Source organism: Bathycoccus prasinos (assembly GCF_002220235.1).
Source record: "Bathycoccus prasinos genomic : Chromosome_6".
Classification (NCBI taxonomy): Eukaryota; Viridiplantae; Chlorophyta; class Mamiellophyceae; order Mamiellales; family Bathycoccaceae; genus Bathycoccus; species Bathycoccus prasinos.
The window spans coordinates 189,581-206,528 of record NC_024003.1 but is presented as its reverse complement, the minus strand read 5'-3'; the positions used below and the strand labels follow the sequence as shown (position 1 = coordinate 206,528).

The 16,948-nt window shown below is 47.1% G+C and overlaps 9 protein-coding genes and 1 non-coding gene across 10 annotated transcripts; 6 read left to right on the top strand and 4 right to left on the bottom strand.

Annotated features, from left to right (window-relative positions):
• Positions 1–196: 196 nt before the first annotated feature.
• Bathy06g01160 (unknown protein) lies at positions 197–1,126 on the top strand (the record flags this gene model as incomplete). The annotated part of the gene is made up of 1 exon (XM_007512458.1): positions 197–1,126. One exon carries the CDS (start codon positions 197–199, stop codon positions 1,124–1,126), a length of 930 nt encoding a protein of 309 aa, XP_007512520.1.
• Positions 1,127–1,268: 142 nt separating this feature from the next.
• On the bottom strand, positions 1,269–2,786 carry Bathy06g01150 (predicted protein; the record flags this gene model as incomplete). The annotated part of the gene is made up of 1 exon (XM_007512294.1): positions 1,269–2,786. One exon carries the CDS (start codon positions 2,784–2,786, stop codon positions 1,269–1,271), a length of 1,518 nt encoding a protein of 505 aa, XP_007512356.1.
• A 197-nt stretch (positions 2,787–2,983) lies between these two features.
• Bathy06g01140 (glutamyl-tRNA(Gln) amidotransferase, A subunit) lies at positions 2,984–4,741 on the top strand (the record flags this gene model as incomplete). Its single annotated transcript, XM_007512364.1, has 1 exon — positions 2,984–4,741. The coding sequence occupies one exon, from the start codon at positions 2,984–2,986 to the stop codon at positions 4,739–4,741; it is 1,758 nt and encodes a 585-aa protein (XP_007512426.1).
• Positions 4,742–4,800: 59 nt separating this feature from the next.
• Positions 4,801–7,532, bottom strand: Bathy06g01130 (unnamed protein product; the record flags this gene model as incomplete). Its single annotated transcript, XM_007512527.1, has 2 exons — positions 4,801–4,808; positions 4,853–7,532. 2 exons carry the CDS (start codon positions 7,530–7,532, stop codon positions 4,801–4,803), a joined length of 2,688 nt encoding a protein of 895 aa, XP_007512589.1.
• A 251-nt stretch (positions 7,533–7,783) lies between these two features.
• Bathy06g01120 (predicted protein) lies at positions 7,784–8,764 on the bottom strand (the record flags this gene model as incomplete). Its single annotated transcript, XM_007512428.1, has 1 exon — positions 7,784–8,764. The coding sequence occupies one exon, from the start codon at positions 8,762–8,764 to the stop codon at positions 7,784–7,786; it is 981 nt and encodes a 326-aa protein (XP_007512490.1).
• Positions 8,765–8,929: 165 nt separating this feature from the next.
• tRNA_Arg_ACG lies at positions 8,930–9,009 on the top strand. Its single transcript has one exon. It is a non-coding gene; the product is annotated as a tRNA-Arg (tRNA).
• A 156-nt stretch (positions 9,010–9,165) lies between these two features.
• Bathy06g01110 (citrate synthase) lies at positions 9,166–10,896 on the top strand (the record flags this gene model as incomplete). Its single annotated transcript, XM_007512441.1, has 1 exon — positions 9,166–10,896. The coding sequence occupies one exon, from the start codon at positions 9,166–9,168 to the stop codon at positions 10,894–10,896; it is 1,731 nt and encodes a 576-aa protein (XP_007512503.1).
• Positions 10,897–11,347: 451 nt separating this feature from the next.
• On the top strand, positions 11,348–11,882 carry Bathy06g01100 (60S ribosomal protein L35; the record flags this gene model as incomplete). Its single annotated transcript, XM_007512504.1, has 2 exons — positions 11,348–11,420; positions 11,512–11,882. 2 exons carry the CDS (start codon positions 11,348–11,350, stop codon positions 11,880–11,882), a joined length of 444 nt encoding a protein of 147 aa, XP_007512566.1.
• A 211-nt stretch (positions 11,883–12,093) lies between these two features.
• On the top strand, positions 12,094–13,122 carry Bathy06g01090 (predicted protein; the record flags this gene model as incomplete). The annotated part of the gene is made up of 1 exon (XM_007512421.1): positions 12,094–13,122. The coding sequence occupies one exon, from the start codon at positions 12,094–12,096 to the stop codon at positions 13,120–13,122; it is 1,029 nt and encodes a 342-aa protein (XP_007512483.1).
• Positions 13,123–13,335: 213 nt separating this feature from the next.
• Positions 13,336–16,771, bottom strand: Bathy06g01080 (predicted protein; the record flags this gene model as incomplete). The annotated part of the gene is made up of 2 exons (XM_007512480.1): positions 13,336–13,698; positions 13,763–16,771. The coding sequence occupies 2 exons, from the start codon at positions 16,769–16,771 to the stop codon at positions 13,336–13,338; spliced, it is 3,372 nt and encodes a 1,123-aa protein (XP_007512542.1).
• Positions 16,772–16,948: the final 177 nt, after the last annotated feature.

The following is a 16,948-nucleotide window of genomic DNA, read 5'->3' as shown; positions in this document are numbered from 1 at the left end:
ATAACGCCAAACTTTGAAGATACAAAAAAAAACATGCCGCATGTCGTTTGAATCACCCCACTCACCACCGACGACGACGACTCGAGGAGGAAACGGAGGAAACGGAGAACGGTCTGACGAACAACCGTATTATTATTACTCTTCATCACCGAACGAGAATAATAACAACCGAGGAGGAGGAGGAGGAGGAGGCGCGATGGAAGAACGAGGGGACCACAGACGACGTCTTTCGAGGTCGTCCACCTCTCCGCATTGGAACTATTACACGAACCAATATTTTCACGAGGAGAGGAACTTGGAGAACTGGGACCACACGATCGAGGAAGAGGAGGAAGAGATGGACGAGGGAGGAGAGGAGGAGAGAGGGAGAGGGAGACGAGGAGGGTACGTGAATCAGAGATATTTACGGGAGCAATATCTCGCGCAGCAGAGAAGACAAAACGAGTATCACAGGCGGGTGCGACAGGACCAGTTTGAAAGGAGTCGTGTTTTCTCCGATTTTCATGCGGAAGAAGAGGATACTAATGAAACGAAGAGAAGGGAAGCGCGGGAGGCGTTTCGAGACTTACCGGAGGAATACAACGAGAACAAAACAGGTGCCGTCGCGGTGCTTTCGAGAAACGCGAGAGTGATTCCCGTCGACGTGAGAGGTATTATAGAGACGATGGGGAAACCGTGCGGGAAGTACATTTTGGATTGCGATATGCCCGGCGTCAGCATCGAGAACATTGTCTTTAAGACCCTAGAGTGCACGAATCGCCCTGGCGTAGCTTTTTTCATCGAGGTTGTCTCGAGCACGAGAGAGGAAAACGAAAATGGAGAAAGAGAAAAAAAGGAAGAAGAAGTCAAGGAGAAAGAGAACATCGTGCGGAAAATGCTGAGGATATCGAAGAAGAAGGATCCAAACGTCCTCGAACCTCAGAGAAAAGAAGACGTATTTCCGAAAGTAAAATCATATCGGATGGAGCGCGGTACACATCGCAAATACGTGCAAAGGAAGTTTTACATTCCCAAAAGTTACGCGTTGAGCTCGGCGAAATACAAAGACGGCGTCGCGACGTTTGAGTTTACTCTTTGCGAAGAAGGACAACAGATTACGCATCGACAAACGTTCGAGGATGCTTGAAAGAGAGGTCGAAAATAGAAAGTGAGAGAGAGAGAGAGATAACAGACACTCGTGTAGTAAACAGATTCATGTACACATATAAATAAACAACACACATCAAAATAGTAAATAATAATTTTATAAAGTTTGACTTCTAAACATATCAATCCGCTTTATCCGGCGTACTCGCGACGTAGCAGTTGAACACGGTCGGTTTTGGGTGCGCCGCGTCGTACGGTTCTAAGAACATATCCTCGTGATACATCGAGTAATACGCCCGCTCGTAAATCGCGTGTTTATATGAGCTCTGGCACAACTTGATGATGTACCCGTCAATCATATCCGCTCCGTGTCTGGCCAAATACGCTTGCGCCTTTTTAGCAAAGTTTGACGAGACGACGTAGGCTTCTAATCCAGCACCAGCGCCGGCGGATTTATACTTATGAATGTTAATAGTTTGCTTTTCGCTCGAATCGTTCGGGTTGGTCGCGATAAACGTCGTCGCCAACGGCCCCGGCGGTTTTTCCCCGACGTGCTGCGCTCGGATGAGCAAAATGTCCGTATCCACCGGCGCGTGTTCCGCTACTTGTTCGCTCGCCCAAAATGGTATCGCCTCCATGATTCTCGGCGCGTCAGATTCGAAAATTAAAGCCTTCTTTTCGCCTCGGTCGAGCATCAATTGCCACTGGTACAAGTGCGCGAACAAACACCCGATGTGATGCGCTCTCCCGACTTCTTCCTCGGTCAACTTCCCGTCGCTTTCTCTGTGATCGATCGCCATCAACCACGGATGCTCTCGAAAGTTGTCAAACTGATCGATCCAGTTAACCCCGGGCGAAATATCATCCTCCTTTCCGTAGGACAAACCCGAGGGAACGAACGGTTCTTGGCGAACTTTTAAGAAATCCACGAGCGCCGGATCGCTTTTGTGCGTTTGCATGTAACTTCTCAGTCCTTTGACCGCGTATTGCGCATCTTCAATTCTGTTCGGCCATTGCAAAGGATCGATCCCATGCGTCGGCTCTGCGGTTGGAAACACCGTTCGAATTGCCTCGTACTTCTCAAACTCCTCCGGTCGGTCTTCCAACGCAATCACGTAGATGGGAACTTTCGATTTCGACGAGCCGAGCGCGGAGATCAAGTTACTCTTACTCGAGCTGGAAGAAGAAGAAGAAGAAGAAGCACTTTCGCTGCTGCTCCGCCTTCGTCGCTGTTCGACTTTCTCGTGTTCGTACGCTTCCACAAACTTCTTCGCGAACGATGTCGTCGCGGCTCTTTTGTTGTTATTGATTTTGTTGTTGTTGTTGTTCCTCTTCACATCGACGGATTTTGACGACTTTTCTCCCAGTTTCGACTCTCTCTCGATGCCATAATCAGTGGCTCGTCGCTGCTCGTGACTCCTACTACTACTACTACTAAAACTACTACTCGTCAGTCGTCCATCATTTTCCGCCTTCAGAGGGAGGAGGATGTTCGCGTTGTTCGACGCAGCGATGGCGGACCGAGCGCCTTGCAAATAGCAAAACGGGGCCAACGCTAAGGTGGCGCACGCCGTGGCCGCAACGATGGCGACTTTACCCCCAAACAGGGTAGATTTATTGTTGTTCTCATTATTACCACCGGTAAGGCGTTCTTTGTCTCTGTTGTCCGCCGTCGTCGTCGTCGCGCCAAAGGAGGTCATGATGATGATTTTCGCTCGTATTCTTCCCGCGGCTTGTTGTGAAGCGACGAATTCTCGAGAAGGAAAAAACAAGTTGGAGTTTAGGGTTTGTTGTTATAAACCCTAAATCTTGTGCTTCTGTTACATTTTCTTTCTACAGAAGAGTTCACAAAAAAAAAGCTGCTTTTCGCTTCTTTATCCGAAGAAGGATGATGATGATGACGTTTTCTCCTCCTCTCTCTCCTCCTTTGCGCGCGCGCGGTGGTGTTGGTGTAAATTGCAAAAAGAATAACAACAACAACGCGAAGAAGAAGAAGAAGAAGAAGAAGAATTTTTGTCGTCGTTTTGCCACCGCCAGTAGTAACGCTTCTTCTTCTTCTTCTTCTTCTTCTTCTTCTTCTTCTTCTGAAATCGACGGCACAACAAAAAGCGTGATTAAAAAAATCGCGCAAAAGTTACAGTCGGGGGAACTGACGTCTCTGCGAGTCACCGAAATGTACCTGAAAAGAATGAAAGATTCGAGTTTGAACTGTTACGCGAGCGTGAACGAAGAAGACGCTTTGGAACGAGCCGCGGAAATGGACCGCGAGAGGATGAATCCCGAGAGAGGAGAGAAGAAGAGGTCTTTGTTACACGGGATTCCGATTGCGGTCAAGGATAACATTTGCACGAAGAACACATACACGACCGCGGGGTCGAAGATTTTGAGAGAGTATCGGCCAGATTTTGACGCGGACGTGGTGAAACATTTAAATAAGGAAGGCGTGGTTGTTTTAGGGAAGACGAACATGGATGAGTTCGGGATGGGGAGCACGACGGAGAGTTCGGCGTACGCGCCGACGTCGAATCCGTGGGACGAGTCGAGAGTGCCCGGTGGGTCGAGTGGTGGGAGCGCGGCCGCGGTGGCAGCGCAGTTGTGCGCGGCGAGTTTAGGATCCGATACCGGGGGGTCTATTCGGCAACCGGCGGCGTTTTGCGGGACGGTCGGGTTGAAGCCAAGTTACGGGAGAGTTTCCAGGCACGGGTTGTTGGCGTACGCGAGCTCGTTCGATTGCATAGGACCAATCACGTCGAGCGTGGAAGATGCGGCGATATTAATGGACGTTTTGTGTGGTAATACTGGTGATGATAACAACTCGAATTTGGACGCAAAGTACTTTGATAGCAGTAACAATAATAGTAGTAGTAGCGGGTCGTCGTCGTTCACGGATGCGATTGTGAGTAAAGAGAATTTAGTCGACGTAGCCGCGCCTTTGAAAGGAAAGACGTTCGCGGTGATTAAAGAAACTTTTACTGGATTGGACGAAAAAGTTTCCGCGAGCGTTATGGAATCCATAGAGTTGGTGGAAAGTTTAGGAGCGAAAGTGCACGAAGTGTCCTGTCCGACGTTTCTTTTCGGTCTTCCCGCGTATTACATTCTCGCGCTTTCCGAGGCGAGCAGTAATTTAGCGCGATACGACGGCATTCGCTTCGGTGCCCAGGATTACTTGAACATGGATTTAGTCGATTCAATTAAAAGTTCGCGTTTTGAAGGCTTTGGTGCAGAAGTGAAAAGACGCATTTTGATGGGGACATACACGCTTTCCGAAGGGTACTCGGACGCGTATTATAAACGAGCGCAAGAAGTGCGTCGATTAATCTACGCTGAAATGACGCAACACCTCCAAACGTACGACGGCTTCTTAACTCCGGCAACGTCGTCGCTCGCGTATATGAAAAACGAGAACCAAGAGCCCTTAGCTATGTTCACCGGTGATTTAATGACGGTAAACGTAAATCTCTCCGGACTCCCGGCGTTGGTCATTAGAAGCAAAGATAGCGCGGATGAAAACAACACATTACTTCCATCCGGAATTCAAATCATCGGAAAGAAGTACGGTGAAGCCGAATTGTTAGGTGTTGGGCACATCATAGAAATGTTTTCCGCGGAGCGAAAGCTTTATAAGGACGCGTTCCCGGAAGCATCTTTGTTTTAATACATTAGAAGAAGTACCATAACGTCGAACCTTCGATGAGACCTAAAGCGCTAACATTCTCAATCAACTCATCGTCGACGTCTTTGCTAATCGCGCCTTTTCTCCGTTTACTGACGCATACGACTGTACACATTCCTCTTCGCGCGGCGCTAAAATGCTCAATCGGCAAGTTATTGTACATCTTCCCGATTTTCTTGTCATCTAAATCTACAATCGCGACTATTTTCTTCTTCGCGTTTGCGCTCAGCGCGGTTACAAAGTTACGAGCGTCTCTGCCGCAACCCCAAATTTGGAACTCGTTCCATAACGGTTTGCTCAAAACGCGTGCTTCAAAAATGGAAACCCGCAAATCTAAAAGTCTTCGTCTAGGAACGCGCGACGTCCCGGAAGTTTCAGTCCAACGATAATACAATAAAGGTTCTTCTCGATTACATCCATCATCGGACGCCGCGCGAAGAATGGGGAACTTTCCTCGACGTTTATTCTCTTCGGCGTGAATATCGAGATGTTTGTGAAAAAATATGGTATCTTCAGCTTCGCCGGAATCTGGAGGCGACTCTTCGAAGCCGCCCGGGACGTCGTCGAAACATTTCCTCGCCATCGCCCACGTTGGCATTTGGACGGTATTTTCCCTGAACTGCTCGAGTATCATTTCTTCGTTGGATAATCTGTTGGCCCATTGTTCGTAATGTGCGGTGGATCCATCGGGGAAACGCTTCCACGTCGTTCCAATAATTGAAGACGGACTTTCAATGGTGTGTTGAACTTGCATCTTCACTCTATCGTTCGCCATTATATCGTCGGCGTCAAAGAAAACTAATATCGATCCTTGCGAATATTCGACCGAGCGGTTTTTAGCGAATCCAATACCACCGGGACGATTTTTACATTCACTTTTACTCTCCAATCGCCCGCTCGTGTTCTCTGACTTTTCTGTTATTTTGACATCGATGCCGGCATACCGCAACGCGAGCATCCACTCGCGCATTTTCTGAAAACTACCATCTGTCGACGCGTCGTTAAAGAACGACACTTCCAAAGGACCGTCGTAGCTCTGCGTCAAAATGGAGCTCACGCTCTCATCGAGCCACTTTTCGGCATTATGTACGGGCATTATGATTGAAACGGATTGCCGATGATAGTTTCTCGAGAACGTTTTACTCGAATAAAACGCCTTTGTGACAGTAGAACCTCCTCCTCCTCCTCGAAGTAACAAATCAGTTCTTGTTGTTTGAGCAGTATCATCGTTATCATTTTCGTCGTCGACGTCGTCGTCGTCGTCGTCGTCATCGTCCAATATTCTCAATCCGTGATACACAAACGCGTCTTCGGAGAATCGAATCATTCCATTCATCATAACGCGCAACGAGCTTCTGTGATTCGTCGTTCCGCTATGGACTAACCAAGGATGGAGAATTGCAATCCCACCTTTTTTCCCAACTATTTGTTCTATGTTTCTAATATCTTTTCCTCTGCCGCTATGTAAACTCGCCGCTGGTTTTTCGTAAGACATATACAAATCTCTCGAAACCGTTTGGTCTTGAATGCTTTGTTGCGCGAAGTTATTCAAGTCTTGGTTCGTACCGTTTTCTTCGCCAAAGACGTTCTCGCGAAATCCGTTTCTAATTATACTCCGGTGCGATCCTCGAACAAAGGCGGTGCCTCCACCACCTTCGTGACTATCTGATAATAAAACTAAGAGTATCAAACCTTGCATTGGATGACCTGTTGACCTTCGCTGCGCATCGGCGTCAAAACCAGGCCCGATGTCGATGTGCCATCCTTTTCCAAGAACGCGCCTACGATTTACTGGATAAAACGCGCGCGAACTCGCTGATGTTCTCGTAGTCGCGTTATGTTGGTAAATACTGCATCGATGATCTCCTCCAAACAAGAGTTTATCATTGCTTTCGCTTGGGTTGTTATTATCGTCACGTCTTTTCCCTTTTCTCCTACAAAAATATTTTGGTTTCTTATGGTGCAAGACTCGTCCCATGCTCGATTTCAATCGTCTTCCGTACTCGTGCGCGCACAGTAAAACCTCGTCGACGGGAGTTAAAGAAGATGATGAAGATGATGAAGATGCACTGTTACTCTTTCTTCTTCCTTCAACCATCGCATTTAAAACATCCTCGCATTTCGCTCCATCCTCCTCTAAAACTAACGACACAAACTTTGCTCTCCGTCTCTTCGACGAGAAAATCTTCCTCGGGAAGCGCGACGCTCCAACCTCATCCTCGTCCACTCCCGAATCTCCCTCGGGGAACACGAGTGGGCTGTACCAGTGTCTCACTTTACACCTTCCCTCGTGTTCTTGGTTTAACGACACGTGCCAAGCGTTTTCGCCGAGCAACTGGTCGATCAATCGAACGAATTTTGTATTCTTTCTTTTCCTTGCGCTTTCGCTCAACTTCACCCAGTGCTCTCCTTTCCCTGGAGCGCAGACTTCCCATATCCTCCTCTTCCCGTCCGTCTCTCGCGGCCACGTGGAGGAATCGTCGAGATCAATCATCATCGCAGATGATTCAGAGGAGGTAAAAGACTCGGTCGGGATGGACGGCGCGCGAAACTCTCGGAACATCTGCGCGACAAACGCGTCCGCGTCGATGACTTCCGTTTGGCTCCCGTTAACTGTTTTGTCCTCCCTCGGTTGTGCGGGAAGGAAAAGAAAGCCGTCTCGATTGAAGATTTTTCTGACGTCTTCGCCAACAAAGTCGTCGTCGTCGTCGTCTGCAGAGTCGTCCTCTTTTTCCTCCTCCTCCCCATCCTTCTCGGAGGATGGAGAAGACATCTATCTCTTTGTTGTTATCGTTCTTGTGGTGGAGAAATTTGAGGGAGCAGCACACGGGAAAAATGTTGTCATGAATAAAAAACGAAGAATAAGCGAAGGCGCGAAAAATCTCTCTCTCTCTCTCTCTCTCTCTCTCTCTCTCTCTCTCTAACACGACAACAAGAGCAACGGGATTGCGTGTGCTACTGTGCAACTAAATTTACTAAACGTATTCTTTAAAACAAATTCCTATTATTATACCGCGTTATCTACTACTTCTCCTTCTTCTTCAAGCCGCCTTTTAAACTTTTCCTTCGGTTGATTTCGTCCAAGCCTTCGGTTTGTTTATGCACGTAAATCTTACCAACCTTATCGCTGATACCTTGACTCAACGCGTTCGCTTTTTCTTCCTTCACTAACGTCTTATCCACGCGCATGGCTTCTCTTTCCACGTCTGGCGGTGGGAGTTTCACTCTCCCTAGAGTCGCGTCGAATCGCGGTCCCATCTCTTCCAAGTGTACTTTCGGTAACCGCGTTCCACTTTTTTTATACTTGATGGCAAACTGTCGAAACAAAATGGTTTTCCCGTCTTCTAAAGCCGTGATGACAATCGCTCGATCGATACCTTTCAAGTTTATTCTCGAAACGACTCGTCCTCGAAACACGTCCGCGAACACGTTCTTCAACTGTCTCAAATTCGCGTCGGTTTCAAACTTATCGCCCAGGAACATCATGCACGGTTTCGAGCCAATCGTCGTGGAAGCCGCGGCGTTACCAAACTTAATAATCGGTACGAACGTCTCTCCGTTCACCATCATCTCCACGCAATCGTAAATCTTGTGGTTATAAAATCGTCCAAACGTAATCGCGTGCGGTCGTTTCTTCTTTTGGTGATTGGCAAACGCGAACGTCGCCGAGTGACTCTTCTCCGCGAAAAACTCCAAAGAGACTTCCCCGCCTCCTTCAAACGGTCGAATCCCGGGATTCTTCCTGTTCATCTTGTGATTTTCTCCGTATTTCATTTGCGACAGGTCGTTTATTAAGGATTTCAGAACCTCCGACGTGACCGCGCCGTGTAAAAGCATCAACGTCTTCGCCGCCACTTCTTTCCGTCTCGGGGCGTTTTTCTCGATGGCTCTTTTCCCTTTGTTCGTTTTCGCGGCTTTCACCGCCAGATGGTGCGTTTGACTGATGTTTCGAGACGAATCATTAGTATTCGTCTCTGGTGCTGATATCGAAACTGCTGCTACCATTATTAGTGTTCGTTCGTGTGTTGATGATATCACCGCGCGCTTCTTATGAAGCACTTCGCTCCTCTGAAGTTTTTTGTCGTCAAAAAAAAGAGGGAAAAATTATTTTACTTATTTCTACTCCTAAACCCTAATTTGGTTTCTTGCAAGAGAAAAAAAGCTGCAACCGGCAGCGTGGCCGAGTGGTCTAAGGCGCCGGATTCAGGCTCCGGTCCGCAAGGGCGAGGGTTCAAATCCCTCCGCTGTCATTGTCATCATCTTTTTTTTATGTTACCGCGTGTGTTGTAGCGCGTTTGTGTGTGTTGTTGTGTTGTCTTCTTCTGGTCAATGGTATTTGTATTTTCGAGATCTCGAAACGGTATATAAAGTGGAACAAAACTCTCCATTATTCTTCAACATTCATCATGCTTTCCGCGACTGTTGCACGACGGAACTTAGTCGCGAGGAGAAGAATACAAGGAGAGATTACGTTCAGCGCAATACGAACGACGGTTTTATCTTCTTCTTTTTCTTCTTTTTTAGAGATCGTCGACAACAACAACAACGTCGAGAGCAGCAGCAGCGGTAGTCGTAGGAGTAAAAAATCTAGTTGGAGGAGCACCTTTGGTAATAACGAAAGCAGTACAAGCAGCAGTTCTTCTTCTTCTTCCGGCGTTGGAAGACCAGGAGCAGGAGGACGTTACGATCATCATCAGTATCATCGTCATCATCGGAGCCACTTTTTTTCAACGACATCAACAACTGCGAAGGAGGATTTGGAGGAGAAGAAGGCTGCTTTTGATGGGCTCAAGGCACAAATCGAGTCACAAATCCCAAGCGAAATAGCGCGCTTAAAAGCGTTGAAAACGAAATACGGGCAGGAAAAAGTCGGCGAGGTGACCGTGAACATGCTCATGGGTGGCATGAGAGGGATCGTCGGGATGCTCTACGAGACTTCTCTGTTAGACGCGAACGACGGGATTCGTTTCCGAGGGTTGACTATTCCCGAGTTGCAAGAAAAGTTACCGGGGAAGCGAGATCGAGAGCCGATACCGGAGGCGCTTTTGTTCTTATTGCTGACGAATAAAGTCCCCACGGAGAAAGAGGTGGAAGCGCTGAGAGCTGATTTAATGGAAAGAGCGGAAAAGTTCGCGAAGGAATGCGCGATGAACGATGCTGGGAATAAGAGTAAAAAAAATGTCTTTGACGCGTTGCGAGCGCTTCCGGAGGAGACGCACCCGATGACGCAACTCTCCGCGGCGTGTTTGGCCATGCAAAACGATTCAAAATTCTTGAAAATGTACGCCAGTGGGACGATGAAGAAAACGGAGTATTGGAAGTACATATACGAGGACGCTTTAGATCTGATCGCAAAGTTACCGGTCGTTGCGGCGTATATTTATAAAAGGTCGTGCGTGAAAGAAGCGGCGAGGAAATCGAGCGAGGTTCCAACCGTAGATGCGAGTTTGGATCTCGCCGCGAATTTCAGTCAAATGATGGGTTTCTCTTCCAACGAATGTAAAGAGCTCATGCGTTTGTATTTGACCATTCATGCCGATCACGAAGGCGGGAACGTCTCCGCGCACGCCACTCACTTAGTCGGTTCGGCGTTGTCCGATCCGTACTTGAGTTTTTCAGCAGGTTTGAACGGTTTAGCCGGCCCGTTGCACGGCTTGGCGAACCAAGAAGTTTTAAAATGGTTGAAAGAGGCGCAAGTAGCGTTAAAAGGCGATTATTCCGCGGAAACTGTAAAAACTTTCGTGGAAAACACGTTAAAATCCGGTCGCGTCGTCCCGGGCTACGGCCACGCCGTCTTGCGACGAACCGATCCTCGCTACGAGTGTCAAAGAGAGTTCGCCTTAAAGCACATGCCAGACGACGAAATGTTTCAACTCGTCTCCCGCTTATACGAAATAGTTCCAGACGTTCTCAAAGCGACTGGAAAAGTCCAAAACCCGTGGCCGAACGTGGACGCGCACAGCGGCGTTTTGCTCCAACACTTTGGCATCAAAGAGGAGAACTTTTACACCGTCATGTTCGGCGTCTCGAGATCGATCGGGTGTTTGAGTCAGTTGATCCTCTCGAGAGCGCACGGGTACGCCATAGAGAGGCCAAAATCAGTCACCAGTAAGTGGTTAGAGGAGAAGTTTCAATAATAATAATATATAAAGATGAAAACGTATCGTCCGCATACGACCAAAACACTTGAAGCGAATTTGTCACACACCCCCTTTGAACTTACAAAACGAGAAATGAACAGCCCTCCAAAAGGAGATTTTGGAGGCAATTTTTTTTCTCTTTTCCCACAAACAAAACTTGTTTTGCAGGGCATTAAAGTAAAGAAATATGGCAGGTAAGTATTGATGTCTCTCTTTTAATAACGTAGTCTCGTCGGTATTCGTCGATTCGATTGCATCGCGCGTCTTGCGAATCTTTCCCGCGCGATGGATGCAGAAACTCGCGTCGGTGGTAAAACACCCTCGCGCGCGCATTTTCGTTCGCATGAACACTTGGGGTTAGCGGCCCCAAAAAGAGGGAGAAAAAAAGAAAGAAATTGCCGAGGATAGACGACGATGCGAAGCTTTCACGGCGGGTGTTGATGGATAAATGGATGATGGTTTAGATGATACTCGTGTAACGATTGCGATTGCGGCGGTCGGGTATCTCTTTTGCCCCGTTTGTGTTCGAAATTTCCTTTTCCTTCGTCGCGTAGTAAAAAAGCTCCTTTGTACTCACACCGCAATTTTCTCCTTTCTGAATTTCCACAACAGGGTCCCAAGTGAAGACGTCCGATCTCCGATCGCAATCGAGAACTGAGCTCAAATCTGCTCTCGAGCAGCAAAAGCAGCAGTTGGCGAGCTTGAAAATCGCCAAGGTCACCGGCGGTGCGCCGAACAAGATTGCGCGCATCAAGTCCGTCCGATTAGCCATTGCTCGCATCTTGACTGTCATTCGTCAAAACCAGTTGAAATCGCTTAGAGAAGCTTACTCCGGCGCCAAGTACACGCCATTAGATCTTAGAGCGAAGAAAACGAGAGCCATTCGACGACGATTATCCCCGGCGGAAAAGAACGCCAAAACGGCCAAGCAAGCTAAGAAGGACGCGTACTACCCGAAGCGCAAGTATGCGTTGAAGGCGTAAGAGTGGAAACGCGTAAACGTATTCGTTTCGTTTGAACTTAACGAAGTATGTTTGTTTAGTCCTTTTTAGCAGAGAGAGAGAGAGAGGTTATTAGCTTTTGTTGTGAATACACGAACCGTTTGTGTATGTACGTAGTAGAATAATTATATAGAGTATGTGTCTGTGACGCGAGCTCCTTTTAGACACTTCCTTTTGAATTCGCCATTCTTTAATGGTGTTCTTGCCACCACCTAAACCGCCACCTTTGGCTCCGCCTTCGTTTCCAGACGGCTATCCTCTCAAGTCATCGAAGACGACGACGACGATTCAGACGACAAAGAAGGAGAACAAGAAGAACAAGAAGAAGAGCGATGACGACGAGCGTGGGAGAAAAAATACGAACGACAACGGAGAAGAGACGAACGCGAACGAAACTGGAGGAGGAATTCGAGGTAACGAACTGAACGCGACGACGACGACGATTCAGACGACGACGACACTACTGGACGAAGAGACGATGCGATGGCGAAACGAGAGGAAGAAGAACTATCCGAGATCAACGAATAAAACGGAAGAGGAAGCAGCCTCTGCGAAACGTAAACGAGAGGAAGAGTTGGAGCGAGTGTTGGAAGAGCAACGACGATTGGGCAGTTTCGAGGCGACGGTTTTGTTGAAAGAAGAAGAGAAGGAGCAGAAGAAGAACGAGAACGAGAACAACAGTAAGAACAACAAAAGCAGAACACCCCGAGGAGAACAACCGTGCAAATTTTGGACGAGGAAAGGTAAATGCAGGTACGGGGATAAGTGTTCGTTTTTGCACGAAGAAGCGAAACGAGGCGTCGGGAAGAGTAGTAAAAATGATACGAATACTAACGCAAAACGCCATAAATGCGGAGGAGGAGAGGTACCCTTGCTGAGAAGAATATTCAAAAACGATATAGATAGGGATAATTCGAGACTGTTGCAATCGATTCGATTCTTTGTGGAGAATATTGATGACTTGCGAAAGTACGCAGTCGCTCAAGAGAGAAGCGAAGAGTTGAACCGAGAGTACTTGAAGCGCTTAAAAATGTTCTCCTTCGTGGACGATCCCGTGAAACGAACGAAAAATAGCATAGTAAAGAAGCAAGTTATCGAGAAAGTAGAGGAGGAAATGCTTTCATCCGAGGAGGAAGAGGAAAAACAAGAAGAAGAAGAAGCAAAGGAAAATAAGCAATTAGACGTTGGAGGATTCTTTTCTTGTTACGACTCTGATAAATAGAACGTACAGAAAATTTTTTGTAAACTAATAAACGCGAGCGAGCAATAGACTACTACTACCTAGTATACGCTAAGACCACACCTCATCATCATCGCCTTGTTCTCTTCGTCGGTGGAGGACCTCCAGATCGCCCTCCACGCCCTCCGCGTCCACCTTGTTGTTGTTGGCCTCTTCCGCCGGCTTGTTGCTGTTGCGGCTGTTGTTGTGGCTGATTCATTGGTCTTCCTCCTCTTCCTCCCTGTGGAGGACCTCGAGAAGGAGGATATCGATCGCGAGATGCGGAACGTTGTTGTTGCTGCTGCTGTTGCTGCTGCTGCTGCTGCTGTTGCTGGTGTTGCTGTTGCTGTTGCTGTTGACGCATTTGTTGTTGCGGGTCGCGTCCCATTCTTTGCTGTGCTTGTTGCTGCGTTCTGCCACCACCTCGACCACCGCCATCAAATTTACCCATTTTATTTTGCTGTGGTTGCTGTCTTTGTTGCTGCTGCTGCTGTGGTTGCTGTGATTGCTGCTGAGCTCCTCTGCCGCCACGCCCACCTTGTTGACCTCTCGCCTCTTGCGCAGCCCTTCCTCTGCCGCCTCCAGAAGGCACACTAAGACGCTGCGGCGATCGCTTCCGCGCCGCTGGCTGTTGTTCCGTAACCTTTTCTTTTGCCTTCGCGGCGAGCTCGTCCGCGGCTTTCTTTTCTTCCTCCAATTTGTCCTTTTCTTGCTTCTCGAGCACCCATTTCGCGTGGGTTTCTTCGATGATTTTATCAATCTCTTCCTCCGTGAGTTCGTGATGCGACGATTTATCGACTTTTTCACCGTCGATCGTGTCCGGCATCTCAATGGGAACGTCGCGAAAGTCCACTGGATTGTGCGGTTTCCATCCTTTTGGAGGATCTAAACCCAAAATTTCCGGAACAATCGTCTCCAAATCGTTATTCTTCATCTTTCGAAAGGCGGCAAAGTTCCACTGTCGAATCAAACGAAACGCTTTCCAGCGATACATGGTGTCGTTCTTCGTTTTGTATTCCTCCTCAATCTGAGCCTCTGGATCCATCTCGTCGTATACTACTTGCAAAAACTCGTTCATAAATTCTGGTTTCGAATATCTGTTACGTTCAGGATCTGTCATCGCCGCTTCATAACTCGGATACAAATTCCATATTCTCTCCATTTCCGGATTGTTTTCGAATCGGACGTATCCTTCCGGATACTTTGCATTTTCGGCGTCTTCTTTTTCCTTTTCTTTTCGCTCGTATTCTTTCTGTTCAGCGACGACGTCGATTTCTTCTCTTTCAAAGGAAGGGCAGCCCATATCCACCCAAGTGTCGTAGTGTTCGGTGGAGTACATGGTCGCGACGAGAAATATTCGCAGTTTCTTGCCTTGCTCAGGAGATGCGTCAGTTTTCTCGACGACATCCAAAACTTTCTCGAAACACTCCTTCGCAACTGGAACGATTGTCTCTCTCCATATCGTCATTTGCTCTTCCGAGAATCCAAATTTCGGCACATTCACTCGACGGCGCGGTCTGCCATCATCGACGTCATCACCATTATTATCACCTTTGTCAACATCCATCGCGTCACCGTCGCTTTTTTTATCTCCCGTCTTTTTTAATTTTACGCCCATAGCTTCCGCTTCCTCTCGCATGCGATCTTCCGTCTCTTGAATCGCGTCTATGATTATCCTACCTTTCGTTTGTTCTTCGTACAGTTTCTTCATTCTTTCATCTCGCGCTGCGACTTCCTTTGCGTGCTCTTTTTCCAAAGGGCTGTTGTCGTCGCCGAAATGAAAGAGCACGAAGTGCAAGAACATGGCGGCTTGGGCCAAGAAATTTCTCAAGAAGAAACCATCTCGCATTTGGAACGGAAACGCCCGAGCGGTTGAAATTCTTAACGTACCCGTGAGTGCAAGTTGCTCCAGAAGTTCCTCTCTGAGCATTTGCTTCTTAAACGGAGATATAGCTTTAATCTTTTCTAAAACGATATTTAAATTTTTCACGACTTTGCTTTGAAAATCGTCCACAGAAGAGACGTGCAGTTTACACGCCATGATCGGTTCACCGAACAACTCCATAGCCTCCCAAAATGCAAAGTATAACTGCGGAGAAATGATGGCATCGAACTCATCGCCGAAATCCTCGTTTGCTTCGCGGAAGACTTTCTCGACGGTTTTCAAATCATCCAGAGCAATTGCGTTCAATTTCTCTTCCTCATTTTCCTCATCGTCTTTTTGCGCTGGATTCTTTTTGTTGTTGTTGTTGTTGTTGTTGTTATTATTATTATTATTATTCGTCTTCGAGACGCTTTTCTTTGACTGTTTGCTATTTTTACCATCTTTTGCTTTCTTTTTTGCAGCTTGATCGCATTCGTCTTCGGCGATGAAATCTATGCCCGCGGCAACGTGCGCGCTTTCGGCGAAGTCTTTGACTCCGTTCGACATTAACATACATTTCCCTCTAAATTCCGCGTGTAATATTTGCGACGATCGATTTAAAAGCTCGTCAAAAGACTTGAGCATGATGACTTGACACTCTTCACCGCAGTCGTATTTTTCGGGCCCGGTCTGGTTGTAAATTTCGCTCGCGCTTTTCATCTTTCGCAGTCCATTCTCGTCGAACTCTTTTTTAATGTCCATGATGACTATTAATCTGTCGTACACGTCCTTCTGAATGAGTTTCGTTTTACTTTTTACCCTCTTTTTCCCCGTTTTCTCTTCGGGATATTTTATGCCGTCTATATCGTGCGGATAGTAATCTCCATCTTCGTATCCTTGATTCTCCTTCGGTATAAAATTTTCGGAGAACAAGTATTTGTTCACGATATCCGAGCAATCTTCCACAGAACTCTGCGCGAAGACGTCTTCTATGAACCGAAACGGCAACAAACGAAGCTGCGTGTCTTTCAACTCCTCCGATTCTGCTATGAGCAAAAGAACCTCTAAGAATGCGCGATACGTCGACGACTTCGCATCGTTAACTTTGCTATTACTACTACTACTTTTTTTACTTTTGTCTTTCCCTTTGTCGTCGCCGCGAAGAAGCGCATCTGATATAAAGTCCGCCAGAGCGCACTGAGAAGAAGAAGAATCGTCTAAAAAGTCTTCGTACGCCTCGATGAGTGCGCTGGTTATCTTTCCCGCCGCCATTAAAAACGCATCCGCCATCGTCGCGTTCTCTTTATATAACGCTAAAGTTTTAGTAGTTGTAGCAGTTAACAGTTTTTTCTCGAGCGCTTCGTCGTTCTCTCTCCTCGCGTCTCGTAAGATGTGTTTCTCGATGATCTCTTTTCTCGTCCGCGTTATTCGTTTCTTCTCTTCTTCTTCTTTGTTGTCTTCTTTGCCTTCTTTGTCTTCCGTCGTCGTCGTCTCGTTGTTGTTGTTGTTCATCACATCATCATCATCATCATCGTTCTTCTTCTTCGAATTTGTATTCGAGGCGCGAGAAAAGCTTTGCCCGAGTTGCATCTCTCTCAGCGCTGCTTTTAAGCGTCCTTCAAAGCAGGTCGAATAGGATTCAAACGACTTTTCATCGTCTGCTTCCATCTTCTTCTTCATCTTTCTTAAATTGTTTTTGTCTTCTTCTTCTTCTTCTTCTCTGTTATCAAGAAAGAAGAGAGTAGTGTGATAAAAACGAGAGAAAGAGAGTAATAGAAATGAAGGCATGGTGTAAGAGAAACAGAGCAGAGAAACGGAGAAAAAACAACTCAAAAAAAAAAAAAAGCAGAAGAGTCTCGTCAAATTTTACTCCTCTGACTGAGAAAGAAGAAAAGAGCCTGCAGTCAAAAAAACTTAATTATTGTGACTTGTGGTGTACTTGTGGAGTGTGCGTCACATCAAATT